Source organism: Passer montanus, unplaced genomic scaffold, assembly GCF_014805655.1.
Source record: "Passer montanus isolate IOZ18808 unplaced genomic scaffold, ASM1480565v1 scaffold27, whole genome shotgun sequence".
NCBI classification, from domain to species: Eukaryota; Metazoa; Chordata; class Aves; order Passeriformes; family Passeridae; genus Passer; species Passer montanus.
Genome location: NW_024367372.1, coordinates 4,332,348 through 4,352,654, shown reverse-complemented (window position 1 = coordinate 4,352,654; position 20,307 = coordinate 4,332,348). Strand labels below are relative to the sequence as shown.

Here is a 20,307-nt window from a genome sequence, read left to right as displayed (position 1 = left end):
AAGCCACATGCTTCTTGTGTCCCTACTTTTATTGGTATAAGCTAGATAGTATTTTTTCACAGAAGAAAACTTACTTTGTTGTCTCACTGTAACAGCAATTATTCAATTGTGCATGACATTGTAAGGTATATTTCTGTACTCCCTTTTGATGGTTTAAGTTATTGTTTCTTTTCTCCTCTGTAGTGTTTAATATCTGTGATGGCACATAATAATATCAAACAACTGCCCCCTGTAATGATCAAATTCTGATCAGATTACCTAGTTGGATTTGCAAGCAGTACCTAAAAACTATAAAGCAGAGCAGAGGATAATTAGGTACAAAATGTAGCTTCTCAGACATGCCCAGAACATCCTGAATGTTTCCTATTTCCTTACCAGTGTCCGTGACCCCAGACTGGAACTTCTCAGAGATTCTAATTCTTCTGTCATCTTGGAAGCTAATGCTTGGAGATAGCCACGAGCATCCTTCTCATCACTTACCCTGTTGTGCAATTACAAAAACCCATAACTTAGCAGTTTCATGGCTCACAGCACCAAATACTGTACCACCAAATTATCAGAGTGTCTGTGCTGGGCTTAGGGACATAACAGGAAAGAACAGAGTAGGGAAAACTCTCCCAGCAACTGAAAACTGAATACATCTCAGATTGCCTGCCTTAAATTTTTCTTTTATCTGATTTTCTTGATTGTGGCAGTTGCTAGGGAAACTGAAATCTCTCTTTTGCCATTAGCAAGAGTTCTGCAGAGATTTGCTGTTATATGAAAATTATCTGCATATTACTTGCTCAATTTTTGTAAGGACTACCTTCCAGTCCTTTCTGTTTTGCACACTGAAATTCTTGCACAGAGCTTGCTAGAACAGTGAATTGTATAGGGGAGAAGAGTGGAAGTAATAAGTGCTTGTCTAGTACAGCTAGTGAGGTTCTGTATGTTAATGCTGACCTTTTAAATCATGACCGACTTCCTGAATGAATTTATCAAAATATTCCAAATTGGATGATTTAACAATCACTTTAGAGACTGAAGAAAGTTGATACCCAGACTCTGCTTTGTACTTGTGTCAGGGGCATCTGGCAATTTTAACAAAATCAGCACTCAGAAGTACCATGCTTTTGCTGGTCTCAGACACAGACAAGGCCTAGCTATAGGTTAAAAAAAAAAGAAAAAGAAAAGCCAAACAGTATTTCAGAAGTTGAAAGTGGCCGTATCTGGATCTCTAACCAGCACATACCATTGAATGATTTCTGCAATCTGAGCTTCCCAGTGAGCAACAGACTCCTTCTTTGCTGCTAGATCCTGGAGCTCATCTTCCAGCTGTCTGTTCTGTGCTGTCAGCTTGTCCACAAAGGAGCAGAGCTGAAACAAGAGATTAGTTTCACTTGTGACTTAGGTCAGTTTCAGACTTTTTATGTGTGTATGCCTACCACACACCTTTAGAACCTAAACAAACAAGACCACCCTGGGCTATCTGGATGGGCTTCCTTTTTGTGAAACTATCAGTTCACATAAAATAATTTAAAACAAAGGAAAACAAAAAAGCAAGTGTAGAGGTCAGAGAGGAACAAGGTTTAACTGTAAACCACCAGGAAGGCAGGCAGTGCGTGTCAATGATTCCCTCTCTTTGCAGCCTTCATGAAAAATCAAAAAGGGTGGTGGGAATCAATCCCCCAAAGAGCAGAGTAGCAAGATGCTAAAGTTACTATGCAGCCAAATCTCTAATATTTATATGGCAAAAATTAAGTTTTTAAAATTCAGATAGTGCCTGAATACTCACAGATCCTGTTCTGATCAGTGAGTAGACTACTTTAACATCAGAGAACTAAGAATTATATGTTTTCTGAAATAATTACCCTCTCATTTTCTGTTGTTAGTTTTTTGTTATCTTCCAAGAGCATAGATCTTTCACGCTCGTATTTCTCCTTCATTGTTCCTACTGCTTCCTCCATTTCACTGTGCCTAAAGAGAAGGGAAGAAATAGAAACACACTGTCACACTGCTGAACCTGTAGACTGGGATTTTCAAAAATGAATAAACAGAGTTGGGGTGAAATACCACCCTGCACAGGCACCCCTGCAATGCAGTACATACACACAACAAAAAGAAATCCACTGTGAGGGAAGCATGCCCAAAAGCTTACCTCTCTCGCTTTGTTTTCTCTAATTTATCTTTTAATATCATGATCTCCTTCTGGAGTGCAAGCTGATGGCTCTCTGAATCATGTACTTCCTTTTTCACGTTTTTTACTTCCAAAACATGTGATGCTTCTCGTCGGACCAACTCCTCTTCATAAAATAAGATTTTCTTTTCCAGCTCAGACTTAACTTTGGAAAGCTCCTGCTGATGTTCCAGTGTGGCACCAGCTGCCCGGCCTCCCTGCTTCAACTGCAAAACAAGAGGAGAAGCCATCAGGAAGAAGATATGATCTTTGTATTTTGAGTATATTCTTAAAAGTCAGAATTGTCCAGTTGGTGGCATTTTGGAAAAATTTTTATTTGGGCACTGAGTGATTTAAAAGCTGCCTGTCCCCAAGCATTGTAAGCAACTGCTCTGCTTACATGACCCGAATAAGGGGTTGAAATGGCTTGCAGAGGTAACAAATTTGGATCACATTTGTTTACTTGCTGCTTAGAAATTATATAAACTGAGCATTTTCAAGACATTAGTATCTAGCAAGTAAAGGCTTTCAAGCAAAAAAGGTAAATAAATCTGGATGTGCTAGGTCAGATTTCTAGTAATGCTGTAATTTTTAAGTTTCCCACGGGTATCAACAGTTGAGTAAGCCAAACTATTGCAACTTCTAGGCCACGAGTAAATATTTGTCAAAAACCATGTAACCTTTAGAGCTTCCAGTTCATTTTCCAGTTGTTTGGAGAAAACCTCGCTGTGCTCACGGAGCTTGCGTTCTTTTGATGCTTCTGCTACGACTTCTTCAAGTTGGGCTTCCAGCTGTGAAGAGCCATTTTAGGTCATTTCAACACAAGATAACACTATCTGGATCACTCATTTCCTTTCCTCCATACGGCCTAGCAGCAAGTTTTACTTATTTCTATTTTAGGTTACACCACTATAACAACCATCTCAGAATGTCATGATAATTGTTTTGCCTTCAGTGATTCAGGCATCCATCTGTCACATGCAGAGAACTATTATTTTATGACTCTTTGTACTGATGTGAACTACATCAAGCCCATTCAGGGATAACTGCACAGCTTCTATTACAGAAAAGAGAAGGAAATGGCACTAGGAAGACACTGCAGCTGAAAAAGAGAAAAGTCTGCCACATTTACAGGTCAGCTCCATGGCGCAGTATCTAAGTACAGCAGCTTAAAAATTATCAACCTTTAAACCAAATAATTGCAAAACACTTTAAATATGAATATTGAATATTTTTACTTTGCAATTATGAAACAAAGTAAGCCTGATCATGCATTTATGATCTTCAGAAAGCTTATCAGAAAGACAATTTAGATTTAGTGGCAACTAAGGCAACTGCTGGAATTCAAGCAATAGCAGCACAGTTTCAAACCCTGACAGGAAGAGAAAGGTTTGTTTTCCTATGTTCAAATTAAACTAGCAAAGTTGTTTTTAAAAGGATTGTACTTAGAACTGTGGGATGAGATAATGAACTTCTAGACTGTGCTCTGAATAGAAGATTGATACAACTGTTATGAAAGGGAGTACAGAGGCATTTTTAAGAACAAAGACAGGAGATTTTAAAGCTCTGCATGGAAGTATTTAACTGCATTAGCAACAACACTTGAATGCCTGCTGCACTCTGCTCTAGAGATGAGATGCCACACCAATTCATCAATTCCTAGTTGACTATCATATCTTGTTCATGGAGAAAAGCCTTAGTTCATTATCTACTACATTTTCATAGACTACCCTTCAATTTGCCAGAAGTTTTCTAGCAATGTTTACAGAGCTCTTGAATTTCTGTTCTCTTTCACCCAGAGAATACAGAAAACATTATGATTTTTCAGTGATTAAAATACTCCAGATTAACCACAGTAATTTTTTTATGCTCTCTTCTGGCTATCCACTTCATCCCATGTAAAACTATAAACTGCCTAGAATACTAATTGGAAATTAGCTTGTTTAAAGATATTACTCTTACAATGACTTAAATACAGAGGAAGGAAAACCACATATTTAGTTTTGCATCACTGTTCCTCATTTCAGCTGGACAAAAACATTCAGTTAAAAAAACAGTGAAGTCAGAATACTCCAGCCTCAGAGCACATGAAGACATTCACTGAGCTTTATAAGTTTCAAGCTGTGAGTCAAGACTCTAGAAAAATCCAAACACCAGAACTAATAAACTGGACATACATCAAGAATACTTCCCTCAAGATTCAAATCAGTCTGAGCGTAAAAAAAAGCCCCACAAAAATCCCCAGAAGACACTCCCAATTTCTCCATACAATCACATATGAGGTACAGGGTAAGCAGCAGCTGAAACACACGAGAGCTAGCTGTTTTATCAAGCTACCTCTTTTCTCATCTTCTCTGATTTACGGAGGTCCTGGCGCAGAGCATCGATTCTCTGCATGCTCACTTCCAGCTCCTCCTCCTTGTCGCGAAGTTGCCGGGACAGCTTCTGCTTTTGGGAGCGCAGGTCCCCCATCCTCTCACTGAGCTCAGAGAACTCCTGCACAGCCAGCTTTCTTTGTTGGTGGGCATCCCTCAGCTCTTTGGACTGCATCTTTAATCTCTCCGAGGCTTCTACAAGTTGCTGGTTTAAAAAAAAATATAATAAAAAAGAGTAATTTGAACTCCATCTATTCTTTCCAAGAAGAAAGAAACTGGATGTACATAAGCTTGTTGTGACCACCTCATGTAACTACTAAAGATTTCTAATTCTTAACTTACACAATTGTTTAACTAAGCAGCTGCAGTGACATACAAAGACAGCCATTACTCTGCTTCTAGTGTGGCAGCTCCAAAGCTACTTTTGGTATTCCCAGAAGTCTTTCTTATAAATGTGACTAACTACACAAGGCCACCTCACTTCCAAATAACTTGATTTTAGATTACCACCCAGTACCTGCACATTTGTAACCTTTTGTTTAAAGGAATGCTTCAGAAGACAGAACATTCAGAAGCAACATCAAATACATTGTACCAGCACTGAGGGGCTGCAGCAAATGTGAGATTTTTCAGAAAACTGAGGAAGATTCCTTGAAACAAATTGTGAAACTCTTAATACTTTAATACTCTTAATTGAAAGTATAAAAACTATTTTCTTTAGGGAAAGTAGTTCAGAAAAATTAACAAGATTAAAATACAAATGGAACATTTGACATAAAATCATTTGAGAGTTGGAGGAAAAAATAAGAAAAAGAGCAGAATCACACAACAAAATAAATATATACTGCACAAGGGAATTCTAAAAGTTTCTGCTATTAGTATGAGCATTGCAGGAAGATTAAATTCCCAAAAGCATGTGCTCAGACCAGAAGATCCACCTTCTCTGCTACTTATACACTATGGTAAATAATCCCTACTGGTGGTTAACAGACAGAAGAGAGACTGTTAAATTCTACTGTAGAAACAGCCCAGAAATTCTGGCCCGTGGATTACTTTTGGATCCATATGAATGCTCAGAACAATATGGCTGGTAGACTTTTGCAAAACTAGTTATTCCAATACAGGTAGCTTTTTTTACTATTACTGAAAGTGGTAGGTAGTATATGCAAATCCCTATTTACTTTACTACAAAATATGTTGCTGACTTACATCCTGAAATACTGCTAAATTTCAGGAAGCAAACTAAGGGATAATTTACCCAGCAGCAAATAAACTCAATGATTACATAAAAGTCATCATTAACGTTAAGCAATAATTAAGCTTTTGGTATAAAAAAGAGCAAATGGGCTCTTTCAATGAGCTCTGCTAACTTCTGTGCAAAGATCTTTTTCCCCTAAATAGACAGGTGTACCCCAAATGTCACCAGCAGGCCCTGGTATCATGTAAACACTGACCCATGGTCAAAACCCCATAATTCTTCCAGGGATACCAAACAGGATCTGCTGTGTCTGTTTCCTCCCTCATCATTGCCTGAAACTGGAAGAATAGAGGAGAATAATACTTGTGTATTATTATATAATACTCATGTATTATTATATACTGATCCCTTAACAAGTCATCCCAAGGCTCTGAAGTCTCTCTTGATTGCCCTCAGACTTCTACTGAAACAGTTCAGAATAATTAAACAGCTTAATTAAAACCATTCTTTAGGTGCTTGTTTCATCTATATCAGAACATATTTGACATAGTAAGCCCATCAACTTCCAAAAAATGAAAGTGTGATAATTTGGAAAGCTACTGTACTGCTGAACAGGATCCTTAAGATCTCTGCATAGTTTTAAAAAGCAGCATTTAAAACACTAGAATTGCAATCACAATGTAACTGTTCTGGAACTACTTTGCATCACCATTTAAAAAAATATCTGTCTTTGGATCAGTACCTTATGAAGGTCCTCCTTTTCCTGCCTCAGTACTCTGCACTGCTTTTCCAGTCCTTTCAACTTGTGTGTGGAGTCTTCATGCTCCTGTCGAAAAGCCACTGCATCCGCAAGCTGAGCTTCCAGTTTACTTATATCTGTAGATAAATACATATTACAGGCAGCTGGTCCCAAATTAACACCAATAACACAAGCCACATTACTCATGCAAATTTGCATCACTTTGCTTGGAAAATAAACTTCTTTCCTATTCCCACCATTTTAGACTGTTTAAACTAACATTGGGACATTGATACCTCAAAATAATTTTATTTTTCTCAGTCCCAAAGATTGTGATCTCTAAGGGAAAAAGCCTTAGCACAAGGCTTTGTTTTGTTTTTGAGGAACGTAACTTCTAGCCCTAGAAAATCATAAAATAAACTTGAAATGTTCCAATTCCAACTCTAGTAATGTGTTTCCTAAATAGTTTTCCTTATGCAACAAAAAGGCAACAGTCATTAGCGCATCCAGCAAGACAAGCAAGGACTATTTATTTTCTAGATAAGAACTAATTAATAGTTTGGGAAAGAAATACCATCCTGCACAAGGTAATCTGGAGACCTGACTGACCATACTCCTGGCAGCTTGTTCTCACTTTACTTTCAATGACAAGTAAACAAATTTGATTTGAAATTTTTGTTTTTAAGTGCAAAACACCCAACAGAGCCACCTTTATATACTCCTGCTCAGTCTTACCAATTCTAAGAAAATGAACTTCCATTCTCTATTTGTTTTTAATTACCACTTCTATTAAACAAATAAATAAGAAATTTCACAGGGAATAACTGTCTCACTCAAGTTCCACTGATATCTGTGGCAGAACAGGAAAATGGACCTAAGTATTCAGGATCCCAAGCACTGTTATAATGCTTGAAGTATTATTCCTTTTCTCACTTCTGAACAAACTCCTCCCATCCTACATGAACCAATGCCACTTCTTTTTAAATAAGAACATACTGTTAGAATTGATATGTAACAGGACATCACTGGTAGAAGAATGACATAAACCTGAACCCTTTGAAAAAGCAGAACATTAATCTAACCATTGTGACTCAAACCTAATTTCAGAATACACAAAAATAGCTTTTTTGGGAATATAATCTGTGTAGGAGAACAGCTGATTTTAGCAGGGCATACACCTACAAAAAGGGTATATTGTCAAAAGAAACCAGGAAAAGATAGTCTAAAACAACCAGCATCAGTGATTTAGAATCTGAATTCACACTATATAGGCCTCTATAAAACTCTCAGCCAAGTCATTAGGATTCAAAACTACCACTTTGTTTATCACTGATTCCCACTTAAAAATTAGGTGCTAACAGGAGGTTTGCATGGATAAACTAATAGCATTGTCAAGCAACAGATTTTCAGTGATATGGGTGAGTCAGTCTTCCCTCAGGACAGATGCCAGTATTTGTTTTTCTGCAATGCTCAGTGCTTCCTAATTAATGCATCACCAAACACAGAAACACAAAGGGAGCAGAAGCTCAGAAATATTTAAATGTGCACTACTATTACACATCCCCCATCTACTCCTTTATGTTACTAAAGAGCAACCAGACTTCCATCTCCTGTCTCTTACACCTGCCTCCAAGTAAAACCTCTCCAACACAATACTCCTCCCCAAATAGAGGAGGAAGAGAAGAGGATCTCCTGAGATTTTTAGGGAAACAAATATCAGTATTTGTGTTTTAGGGAAACAAACATTTAACTAAATCCATCCACACAATTCATCACACTCTGGACTTCCCATGTGTTATCAAGCCAAGCAAGTGGAAGAACCAGTTAAGCACTCATCTGGAAAAAAATGAAATGCCTCTTAATTTTGAACAAGGCTTTAAAACACCCTCTGTTTTTTAAACAGCTCAAGAACATTAATTCTACTTACTGCAAAATAAATTGCATTACTATAATTACCATGCCAGAGGCTTACCTGTTAATTTGTTCTTCAACCGTTCAATTTCTTCATTTAGTTTTTTAATCTCCTTATCACGACTTGTATTTGCTGTAACACACACTGGACCTTGGAGGTTCTGCACTGTCTGTGTAGATTCTTAAAATCCAAAAAGAAAGGGAAAGATTTTCAATAGAATATATTCCAATGAGCAGAACTAAGAATCCAAACAAATATAAACCACTAACCTTGCAGTTTTCTGTTCAAATCCTGCTTTTCTTGCTCTAATTTCCGTATTTTCTTTTCATAGCCTTCTATTTGTGAAGTGCTCTTTAAGTCTCGCTGTACATCCGTATCTTTGGTTACAGTGTCAGACTGCAGCACACTCTTTAAAGTGCCTCTATCAGATAAAGAGCTGAAAAGAAATACTTAAGTTAGGACATTTTAATAAATACTCACAGCAGTCTATAGCTGGGACATGCTGGGATTCCACCAAATATGCACCTTAAATTCACAAGTACAATTAGTGCAGTAATTGTTACTGTAGAGACAATTCTCAGGGTAAAGTTATTACTCCCTAGCAACTGTGCATGCTGCTGTAGACTTAAGATACCTGCATGCAGAACTTCAATGATGCAGATATACCTTGACTTCACCAACTGCCTAAATGACTGAAAATGTTAACTCTCCCATGCCAAAGGTTACAGGTACCTGGCAGAAATGGAAGCAGGTACCTGCTTTGAAGTGTACCTGCACTGAGACAGCTGAGGGACAACCCCAAAAGTTTAGTTTAAAGCATGGCAAAGATGGATTTCAGTTAAGGCACATGATCTCACTGTGAACAGGATGACACGCATGATTTGGGGTCATGGGGTAACAAACCCCAGCAATGGGAAATAACAGAATTACAAACAGGTCAGATCAGAGACAAGCATATGTTTGAGAGATCTCTGGATCTCTGAAGTCAGATGGAGGCCATTTCATTTCAAAGATATGCAAAGTCCTTTGTCCATGCTCAGAAGCCTCTATGTTAACTTGGACTACCAGCAGGACAGTGGAGCAATGAGATAATCCTGAACAGTTCCTGGCAGATGTCCAGTGGGGACAAGACTTGCTCTCAGCCTCTCAATGCAGGAACTGCAATTGACACATCCTGTCCCTTAACTTTATTTCATTTCAAATACATAAAATATTAAATACAAAAGCACCTAATCTTGGAAAACAGGATCAAAATATGTTCAGATATTGGGAAAAACCAAACAAGTAACAAAATTTGGGCCGCATGTATACCTATGGACATCAACCTTTCTATATGTTTACAAAAATGAGAATTCCCAGGAATCGGCTGCATTTGGGAAAAAAGTTTCCTTGATAAAACATATCCTTTGCTTACCTGTCAGTTGTGTATGTAAACCCAACGAATGGCAAATGCAATCCAGAAAAGCCTGTATGAGAACTTGGTGGCACCACTTCCTGCATGAAAACAATGTGCATGAAAACCCCAGAGAGAACCCATACAGAGTGAAAGACATTTCACTGAGCCTCAACAGCTAAAAGAGAGACAGCTAATGGAAAGATTTTTCTTAATGCACCAACTGATAATTAATTGGCAGTTATGCTCCACTGCCCCTGGACAAGCTTTATTTCAGATCAGGTCGCCTAACAGAATGACTTGAATTTTGGAGCCTCTTGAACTGGCACATGAAAGGGCAGCATTTCAACAAGTTCAAAGCACAATGCAGCCAGTAAAAGGAAACCCAAAATTTCAAGTTCCTAATTAAAAGTGACCTGGCACCAAAATGCATGCTGTTACTCTTAGTATTCTAGTTACTGTCAGACATGTAATCAAAAAACGTGCCAAAAGCTCTTAATTTCTTGGAGTACAAACGGGTGAAAAAATTACCACAAAAGGTCTCTACTCCTCCTGAACCATTTGTAAACTACAAGAAATAGAAATGGAGGAGTGCAACACCAATGCTCCTATTCCAAGAACCATCCTCCTGCTTCTTAAGTCAGCGGAGAAGTAGCAGGATGAGTCCTCTCACTTGGACAGCTGTGACTGCAAGCTGCACAGAGAATATATGTGTACTTGTAAAGACAGATTTTTTTTCACCTTTGAAAAAGCATAAATGCTAGCTCCCTGTCCAGGTAAACTGAAAGGGCAACTAAGAGGCCTTTTTCCCTACCTAAACATATTTTAACTTCGACCATGTAACAGTAATGCAGTCTGGCAAGTGCTACCACTTAAAAAAGCAGCTCATGATTTCTGATAGCACAAAATGCCAAGAGATGAAAAACTTGAATTTTTCACATTTGGAGTGACTTATTTTTCATCTCTTTCTTTATTCTGAAGTAAGTTCTCACTACCACATTACAGTGCACCAAGGATGCATACTTCCATTAGTAATATCTAAAAACAAAGACTCACTGGATTTCTTAGTACATCATCATCTACATCAAAGTTTGAGGTGTCAGAAGGACTGCTAACTTCTGGAATGTAAGGTGCTTCTAGGTTTCGGATGTTATCCCAATTAAGTCCTTCAAAAAATGCATGAGACTTAAAATCCTCTATTCCATTCTGTCCCAGTCTACGTTCCCTGCTGCAGATAAGTCTCTGAATAAGATCTTTTGCTTCTTCAGATACGTCTGTAACATGGGATGGAAACTGAAATCGTTCCTAGAAAACAAAACAAACAGAGAAGTTTTTAGAGAAGGAATTAATTCCAAAACTTACAACTGTAGTTTAAAAAAAACCCATTAAACTACACCAATAAAACTGGAAATGAATAGTCGAATGTTGTTCTAGTTACAGTGAGCAATGACAGAGCACAATTCAATACATTCAATGACAGACTTTTTGTCTTAAATTGGATTTCAAGTACAAGAAATCATTTTTCAATTTCTTTAAAACAGATCTGTTTCATCTGTGATTACAATAACTCTTTTAGGAAAAGCAAACATTTTTTTAAGACACACCAGGATTTTTACACACTACAATATATTAAAGATCATACAATAAAGACAGACTGGTATGCTTAGAGGTCCACTGATCTCCTGGAGATTAAATTAATTTCAACTCCTAAAACCCCATGATGTTAGTCAGTTCTTTATGTTGTCCTATTTAAGAATGCATTTTTCTAATATATAGGTTAAATACATGTTTTTCTTACCAAAATATAATCTACATGTAGAAAATATTTCTATTAAAATAAACATAAGATCTAAAAATTGTAATTACCACTAACAAGTGAAATTACTCTAGACTGAAGAAATTGGAGTAGATTTTAATTTTGATTTTGTGATGACTTAGATTTTCCAACAAGAAAATCAGCATTTAGAGAAAAGTTTCAATTTGTTGAAGAATTAAATTTCTGCAGTTCAGAGAAGCAAGCTTCCTAAAACCTGAACCAACAAACCTCCACAACATCAATCTAAAACACTGAGCAAAAGCAAACAACTGCCATCACTTCAATATCCTCAAGTGCTAAGTTTCTCTGTAAACACAAACTCAGGAGATTTAATACAGCTCTTACTTCATGATTCATAATCTTCCCATAGGTTTCCACTAGTGACTCTGCATAGAAGGGTGTTTCACCATAGAGCATTTCATACATGCAGACACCCAGTGACCACCAGTCACACTCAGGCCCATATTTCCCCATTCCATCTTCCATTGCTTGCAGTATCTCAGGAGAGATGTAGTCAGGAGTACCCACTGCTACTGATGACTGTACCTTAAAAATAAGGCAAACATAATTCTCATAAGTTTCCAGCTTCTCTCAGCAACTGTTTTACTCAAACACTAATATTTCTGACAGAGACACCACAACATAGTTCTGGAGAAGGAAGAGATTCATAAATTCATAGCAACATAACAAAGGAAATATTAAGAAAGTAACAAAGACTGCAAAGATTAATTTCCATTCTACTGCTACATAAAATCAGTTGATATGTTTTATTCTGAACACAGGAGAAACCCAAAATAATCACAGATACTGCGAAAGCAGAAAGACAAAATATATTTTTCCTTTGAGTCTGTTTATATTTTAAAACCACAATTTGCTGCCCAGAAGTTGAAAAGAAAAATGAGTAAGTAGGGAGATCAGGTTCTACACCCGAATTTTACAGTTTCATTTGAAGATCATAGACCAAATTTCCTGGGTAAGTTTTACTATGTCAGAAATCAGTCAAATGTTTATTGCTAATGTGCAACTGGATGTACTACAGGAATAAGGTGGAGATTTACTCTGTGCACAAGTAATAGGGAAGCCCTGACCATCAGGACAGACTACTCTCTAGGAATATGTTCTCAATTCTAATGGCTCTTTCATTTTACATTTTTTATGGTAAAGCTTTGACAGGCTTTTTATGACTAAAGAACATCAACAAGATGTGAGTTTGTGCCAAAACCAGTGAACGATGGTGCATGCCATACTTTGGCAGGACTGGCACCCCTGGAAGTGCCCTAAATGAGGCAAAACAAACAAAACCTGTCACAAGCAATTCAGCTTTTAGAGGTAAATCCAATCTGCTGCACAAGATGGCCAATTACCATCATGTTGCTGTTCCATTTGTCAAACGCATATAAAACAAACTGCTTATTAATTGTAGAATCAAGACAATTATCTAGGTTGGAAAAGACTTTTTAGATCATTATATCCAGCTGTTAACTGAGCACTGACAAGTCCACCTAAATCATGTGCCCATGTACCACATCAACACATCTTTTTGATACCTAGAGGGATGGTGACTCACCCTACTTCCCTGGACTCAAATGGTCATTAGAAGAAAAAGTGAAAACCAGAAAAATATAGCAAAGGATAACTTAAAAAGTTAGCAGTCTGTAAAATAAGGAGATGGAAGATTTCAAAAATGCATTTAAGTATGTTGAGTTATACTGCACCCTCAATTTATAGTGTGTCATAAGTTCACTATCTATCACACCCCAGATGAACACTGATGATATCTAATCTCTTTAAAACCAGCAACTAACTCACTTAGAAGGTCCCACTATCAGCAACCCAAATAAATGTAGCTTCATACATACTGTGCCATCTTCACTCATTTTCAGACAGGACCCAAAGTCTGCCAGTCGTATGTGGCCATTCATGTCCAAAAGAACATTATCAGGCTTTATGTCCCTGTTATAACAGACAAAAGTGAAAGGATTCAAACACACAGTATTAGCTGTGCTTGTAGAGATTATATCTTGCATCAAAATAACATAGAATTTTACCCAGTGATGTAAACTCTTTTTGGTACTATTTATGACTCTCTCCCCCTGACCAACCTTAAACCCACTGGCTTTGTTGCACCATAAAATCTGCATTTCTTTTCAAATGTGAAGTTCCAAATGCTACTACGTGTGTTGAAAAACTTAAAAACTCTACAACACCTTCAGTTTAATATTTGAGAAGGAGACCAGAATTACGAGTAGTAAATAAAAATAAGGTGCTCTAATACACCTTGCTACATAATACACCTTGCTACATAGATGTGGAAGCTGACAATGGCTGATTTTTAAGGTGCTGAATTCCAGTTTCACACTTGACATTTGTGAGAAAAAACGTGACTTAACAAATTTGTAAAAAGCCTGCCAATTGATACATTTTTCCAACACAAACTTGAATTAACCTTTTTTAACTAAAGGCTAATGCTCTGAAATTAATTACTGAAATGTCACTAATACTGCTGCTCATTAGCAGTATTAATACAAAATAATAAATGCTAATCTATGCCTATCTACATAAATTTAAATGTTAAATGCGTATTTACTTGTCATAAGACACAAAAAATATGTGCTGAGAAAATTGGACTATGTCACCATGCCTCCCCAAAAATAATTAGTAATTCTGTATTGTTAAACTTATTCCATACATTTCAGTTCCAGATATTGTCAACCTTCCACAACCACAAGTCAAGCTCAGTAGTTGCAGTGGACTATAAAAATTAATACACAACTATACACTAATTTGTTTGTTTTTTAAAGAACGTTGCTGACTGTGGCACTTGCAGCATGAGCCAATCTGTGCTTGGCACGCAGCCCTCACTTGCCTCAGGGACCAGAACTGCTGCTCAGAAAGGCTCAATGCCTCCTCTCTGAGCTCCACTGTCTCCTATCTGCAGCTAACAGGTCGTATAAGCCCTTAAAGGGTCCTTGAAACCCTCTCCAGAGCAATCCTGCTTCCTCCTCATCCATTCCAGCTGCCAAGCAGTGATTTCTTGGGCATTGGCACACGTCCTGTTCAAAGCACGTGTTTTGGCCACAGAGCCACACTCTCCTATTGCCACAACAGACCTTCATTCAGCCCTGTGAAAAGATGTAGCTGCTCAGTAAGTCAGGCCACCTTCCTTGGAAATTGGTGCAATGGTGCCTCGGGTGAACTTCTCTGAGTCTGTAACATTTTTAAATCCCCAAATATTGTCCACATTTACTCACAGGAGTTTTAGAGAGTTTAAATATCTTGTCAATATTTAAAATAGTAATCAAAGTGCAAACAGCAGAGCTCAAAGCATTATAGCTGAGAATTCCCTATGCTTTTTGAACTTTAACTGTACAGCTACTACCAACCACAACCTAAGTTTATTTGATGGCAGCCACTGATTCAGAATACACATCTTGTGTGCAAAAACAATTAGACCAGCACATGCCCACTGATCAGAAAATCTGTTTGAGGATGATCTCAGGTAAGTAGATGCACTGATGTTACCATGGGCTTACTGCGCATAAATTTTGCAGAATGTCTAAACATCTGTAGAAAGTTAAAACCATTTCAAACTGCTTCAAACTTCTAGGTTGCTTGGACAAAGGCAGATAAATATTTATTAAGTGAATTGAGAATAAGTCAAGAGCCCTGATTAAAAATAGAACAGACCTTAAAAGGTTAGTCAGATAAATGTCACTGCTTCTGACACCAATCCATCAAAATTTGATATTTAAAATAAAGTAGCTTATACAGCTATTATACAGCATAAAGTTAACCTGTGTCTATAGTAGTTTGGTTTTGGCTACTGTGTGTGTTTGTATACATAGCAGTAAACTTGGGATTAACTTCAAATAACTGTATTTGTATTTTTTGCCACATGAGAAGGTATTTTACCTGTGTACATAATGCAGCTCGTGTATGGAATGTATAGCAAGCACCATTTCACCAATGTAGAACCTAGCCATATCTTCAGGAAGCTTGTCTTCAAACTTACTGAGAAGTGTCAGCAAGTCACCACCAACATAGTAGTCCATCACTAGATACTGAAAATAGAGAAATAAAGCAATCAAGTACTGAGAGACAGATGGCAAGAAAAAAAAATTTAAAGTTCATCAGTTAACCCCTGAAAAAACCCTTTCACTATTTTTTTCTGTGCCTATGGAAAGCAGTCAAAATTGGTGGTCTTCTGTTTTACTTTTATTTACTTAGTATAAAAAGGTATCATATTCCTTTATTAATCACAGAAAAAAAGGCACATCAGCATTTAGTTCCTATGATTAAAAAAACTCTCAACAAAATATGACAACAATGAAGTAAATCAGGATGAGTTTATTTCTGTCTTAACTAGTATCATAAAGAAAATTCACCAAAATTGATGCATGTTATGAACTCTTAAACTGAAAATTTTCAGAAGATGATGAAAGAAAAAAAAAGTATAGTTAAAATCAATATTTGATGCAGCTTAGTCTAAAATATACATTATTAATTTTTTAGTTATGGTACCCTTTCAATACTACTCCGTTGCTCCTGAAGTGGCACTTATCAACATCTTCAAATACTCATCTTGGCACATCCCACATCATGGATGCATAACACAGCTGGCAGGAGTGTGATGGCACCACACATTACTACACTATCCATGGATGCCCATAACAAGCTAAAAGCACTGTCAAGCCAGAGGCACTAGTGGGAAATTTAAAAGTAAAACATCGGTGTTCTTTGAAAAAGTAAACAGCCTCCTAGGCCAATCAGGCACCATCCCATCCATGAGAAGGACCAATACTGATAGGGTGACATGAAAGAAAAGGACTCAGGTATGTTTCTCCTACCACAAAACAAGGATTATGTTTGAGGTATGTCTTAGCAATATCCACCTAAATCCAGACCATTACATCAAGTATAATGACTTCATCTAGTACTACCAGTCTTGAGCCATTTTGTTCTTTGTTTCCCAAGATGACTTGATATGTGGTTTTAAGACTAACGTTGCTTATTCTGGAATTAAGTTTTCAAAGCCATCTTCTTATTTTTCTCCTCAAAGTAAAGCGACCTAGAATCCACTGTCCCTGCCACAGATTCATCTTCCACGAGGGAAACTAATCAAAGATAGAAATGCAAAGAACATGAAGTGCAACTCCAGCCATTTCCTCACAATCTTTTACATTAAAAGAGCAACTCCAAGAACCACAAGTTTTGGTATTTTTCTCTATTTTATTCAAATTACCACTTAATCTGATAAGCAAATTGCATCATTTATGCTGAAATCAATCTGTGGGTATTGTTTCAAGGAACTTTAAACATGTACTGAACACTGTACACAAGCAACATTTATGTTTGAAAACAAAATGCTACAGGCAGAAGCCATCAGTCTTTTAAAAGGGATATTATCTTGAAGTATTTTCTCTCAAATTCAAGGCAAAGAGGTTTTATAGAACCTTCTGTGGGAAGTGAAATATCCTCCCTGTCAGAGACAAGGTAATGCACTTCTGTCAGCTCCCAAAGCATTTATAACTCAGCAAGAACTCAGGTGACCCATGAAGGAAGGCACTTGGATCACAGAAACATGGTGATATCTCGTCTTTGAGGAAGCAGAACTTTATTAATTTTTCAATTCAAAATTATCTGCTTGCCAGAGGTGCTTCACTCTTCTTATGGGGTTAAAATAAAAGCTATTCTGATGCTGAAATCTCGCAGTAGTGCATTTCTGCCAGGGAAGTGACTACATTGAATGGTGACAGTAGTTAGGAGTCAAAGGAAAAAAGGCTATCAAAATACTCTCATGAGTACCCAGAAGCCTTTGAGAGGCTGACAGCAGGGAAATACACATATGCCCTTTTTCATGAATGAGACCGGGTAAGAAAATTAAGAGATCTGAATCTGGAAGAGATGGAGAACTTCAAGTTCCATGCAAGTTTTCAATATTCATGGACTATGTTTCACTTACATCATATCTGCTTCAGCTAAATCACCAAAGGCTGGTTTAACCATTCTTGACACAGGCTGTCTCTTATGAAGAATTTTTAAGAACCAGAAAAAACTTACACAGCATTTCCATGTAACGTAATTTAAGAACTGACTGTTTAGAAAACAGTAATGCATGGTGCATTTACTTGAAAGGTTTTAAAACTACAAGAGCAGAACCAGAAAATTAATTCCAGAACATATATATTTCATAGAATTTTGTATTTATTGCTTAAATATAAGTTCTGCATTATCAAATGGTCTGTTCATACTAAAGGCAGAGACTAAAACTAAGTACTTTTAGACTCTCCAAAGACAGATACTACTTTTCTATATTAGTATCTTACTTTTTATTTTCTTGTTCTGAACCCTTTATCATGCAGCCAGAGGAAGCAGAGCACTAGGCAGGAGAAGACACAAGGCTCTCCCTCTGCTCAGGGTTAGCTTATGTGGTTTTGCATTTAAGAATCACTAGATATAATACACAAACATCACTGGGAGAATATACTGGAACCTAGAAATTTCTTTTGCAGAGGATCAGGGTGGAAAACCAAGCTCTTTTGTCTGTTCTTATTTTGTTCTCAGCTTTGTATTCCATTCTGCAAAGACCATGGGTGAACAGCACAGCTAAAAAGTAAACTAAATCTGCCCAGGCTCTGTACTAAGCTCTCACTCTCCAGGATGAGGAAAAATGTACCTATAAACTCCTTCAAGCTCCAAAGAGAATTGAACAGAGATCTCTCAGCCCCTGGACAAGGACTAGATGGTCTGGAAGAGAACCTTCTGTCCAGCTTTTTGGATGAATTGATTTCTTTATGTGTTTCACCTTTTCCTCATGCATCATTTACAGCAGTGACTGAGACATGGATCCACTCCATCTGTGAGCACCAGACACTTACAGGAGATGGTTTCTGAGTAACAGACCAAATTGGAAGACAGCACCTCAGCACATGCAGAAGCAGACCTCAGGCAAGCTGGGAATCTGCTGACTTTGGCTGCTAGGCAGAAATGTTGCCTTCTTAGATATTGGATCTTAAATTAGATGTCTACATTCTGCTGTCAAGTGAAACTTCAATATCTAAACACCTTTGGGAACTTTGGGAAATGGTTCCCCCTCTGTGCTGTCTTTGCTATTGCTTGTTATCTCACAGAGCTAACAATTTTTCCTTAGGTAGCTCCATTCTTACAAGCTACTTGGAAATACAAAACAGGATGCTATTTATGCACGTCTGAAGGTTGCCTCTGTGGGAATTTGAAACTCCAAGCTGATCTGAAATCATGAGGCAGTGCTGGAGACAACTAAACTGCCAGAGACTGAAAATCTGGACCTATCACAAACCATTCAATGGAAATAGCCCGTAAATGAGGGCCTAAGATGTGACTGCTTATTTTCCTACTATGTGCTTGGTATTCTAAAAATACTCCAACCATGACAAAGTAATGTGTTTTGTCTCAGCATCTGTGGAATGTTTGAGTATTTACTAACTGCTGCTTAGTTCCTGAACTATTTGGCAGTCTTTTATAAATACATTTTTCTTATTTATATTCATGACTTGCTACCATGCTACTAAAGTGTTAAGAAAGTGAAAACTTTCACACTAAAGCTATGTCAGATGTTACAGAAACAGCAGGTTTGTAAACCCAGCCTGAAGTAGCCACGGGAAGCTGTATGGTTAAGTATATTGCAGGATATTGGGGCTTTACTGACTTTGCTCCTAACCAGTACTCTGGTGTATTCTGTGACTAAAGTGAACAGGCTTGTATATCACAGTTCTAGTAACCAATCATAAAGAAATGTCATAAGAGTACAGATTTTCTTTATAAATGTTTGCTAAAGTCCCTCAAATTACTGAGAGACCAATCTGCTGATTTAAAAACATATTTTATAGAAATACTTTTAAGAAATAGGCAATTTTTCCCCTAAGGACTATAAAATACCAAACTTTTAAATTGATTTTGCCAATTTAAACCAAAATCTTGCTTTAAAAAACATTATGAAAGTTTAAAATAAAATATTTCTTACTTTCACAGTTAACATATCTCAGATTAGTTAAATGCAACCTTATCCAAAATACTAAATTTGAACATGGTATTTTTTTATGCAAGGCGAGATTAGTTAATTTAAGATGCTTAATTAAATTTCTATATACCATAGTTCTACACAACTTTCTCACTTTCCTGAAGTTACAGACAGTCCCTTTGAAGTTTTGCTTCAAGGAGAAAACAAGAACGTTGAAACACTGCTGTGAGGCATGAGGTGGACGGATTTAATGCACTAATATTTTTTAAATATACCAAAAACAAAGTTCTTTCACAACCCAGAGCTTTTATTTACTGATGAATCAAACATACCAAATAGTTCTCATCTTGAAAGGCATAGTGCAATGTAGTAATCCACTGACAATCTCCATTCACCAAGACATTTCTCTCCTCTCGGAAGCAAGCTGTCTAAAGGAAGAGAGGGGGAGAGAAGCCATTGTCAACATCAACAAGTAGTTTTCACAGGATGAATATACATGGATGTTTTATGGGATTATTTCAAATTACTGAACAGAGGTCTCTATTCATTTGGATGCAGTCTACACAAGTGACATGCCAGGGAATCTCTGCAGGTTTTAGTCAGGCATTCAGTTGCTCTAATCCTGACTGCAACTTTAAAAAACAAAACCAAACAACCCCAAACCAAATGAAAAAAACCCACCAACCTCCCCTCCCCCCCACCAAATCCCAAAAACACTCC

At 37.3% G+C, this 20,307-nt stretch overlaps 1 protein-coding gene across 16 annotated transcripts in view; it reads right to left on the bottom strand.

Moving 5' to 3' along the window:
* The window catches only part of CDC42BPB (CDC42 binding protein kinase beta), a 91,037-nt gene that overhangs the window by 26,665 nt on the left and 44,065 nt on the right, over window positions 1-20,307 (bottom strand). For all 16 annotated transcript variants that reach the window (XR_005627826.1, XR_005627827.1, XM_039712492.1 and 13 more), the window contains exons 4-18: window positions 19,920-20,015; window positions 15,501-15,649; window positions 13,448-13,541; window positions 11,934-12,134; window positions 10,829-11,077; window positions 9,794-9,873; window positions 8,649-8,815; window positions 8,440-8,559; window positions 6,471-6,604; window positions 4,493-4,735; window positions 2,836-2,946; window positions 2,138-2,382; window positions 1,851-1,956; window positions 1,232-1,356; window positions 376-481 (exon numbers count right to left, since the gene is read on the bottom strand). Coding sequence is in view for 14 of the 16 variants with exons in the window: in XM_039712492.1 (XP_039568426.1) it covers window positions 376-481; window positions 1,232-1,356; window positions 1,851-1,956; window positions 2,138-2,382; window positions 2,836-2,946; window positions 4,493-4,735; window positions 6,471-6,604; window positions 8,440-8,559; window positions 8,649-8,815; window positions 9,794-9,873; window positions 10,829-11,077; window positions 11,934-12,134; window positions 13,448-13,541; window positions 15,501-15,649; window positions 19,920-20,015 (2,226 nt within the window). In the remaining 2 variants the exon portion in view is untranslated. The remainder of the gene's footprint in view (window positions 1-375; window positions 482-1,231; window positions 1,357-1,850; window positions 1,957-2,137; window positions 2,383-2,835; window positions 2,947-4,492; window positions 4,736-6,470; window positions 6,605-8,439; window positions 8,560-8,648; window positions 8,816-9,793; window positions 9,874-10,828; window positions 11,078-11,933; window positions 12,135-13,447; window positions 13,542-15,500; window positions 15,650-19,919; window positions 20,016-20,307) is intronic.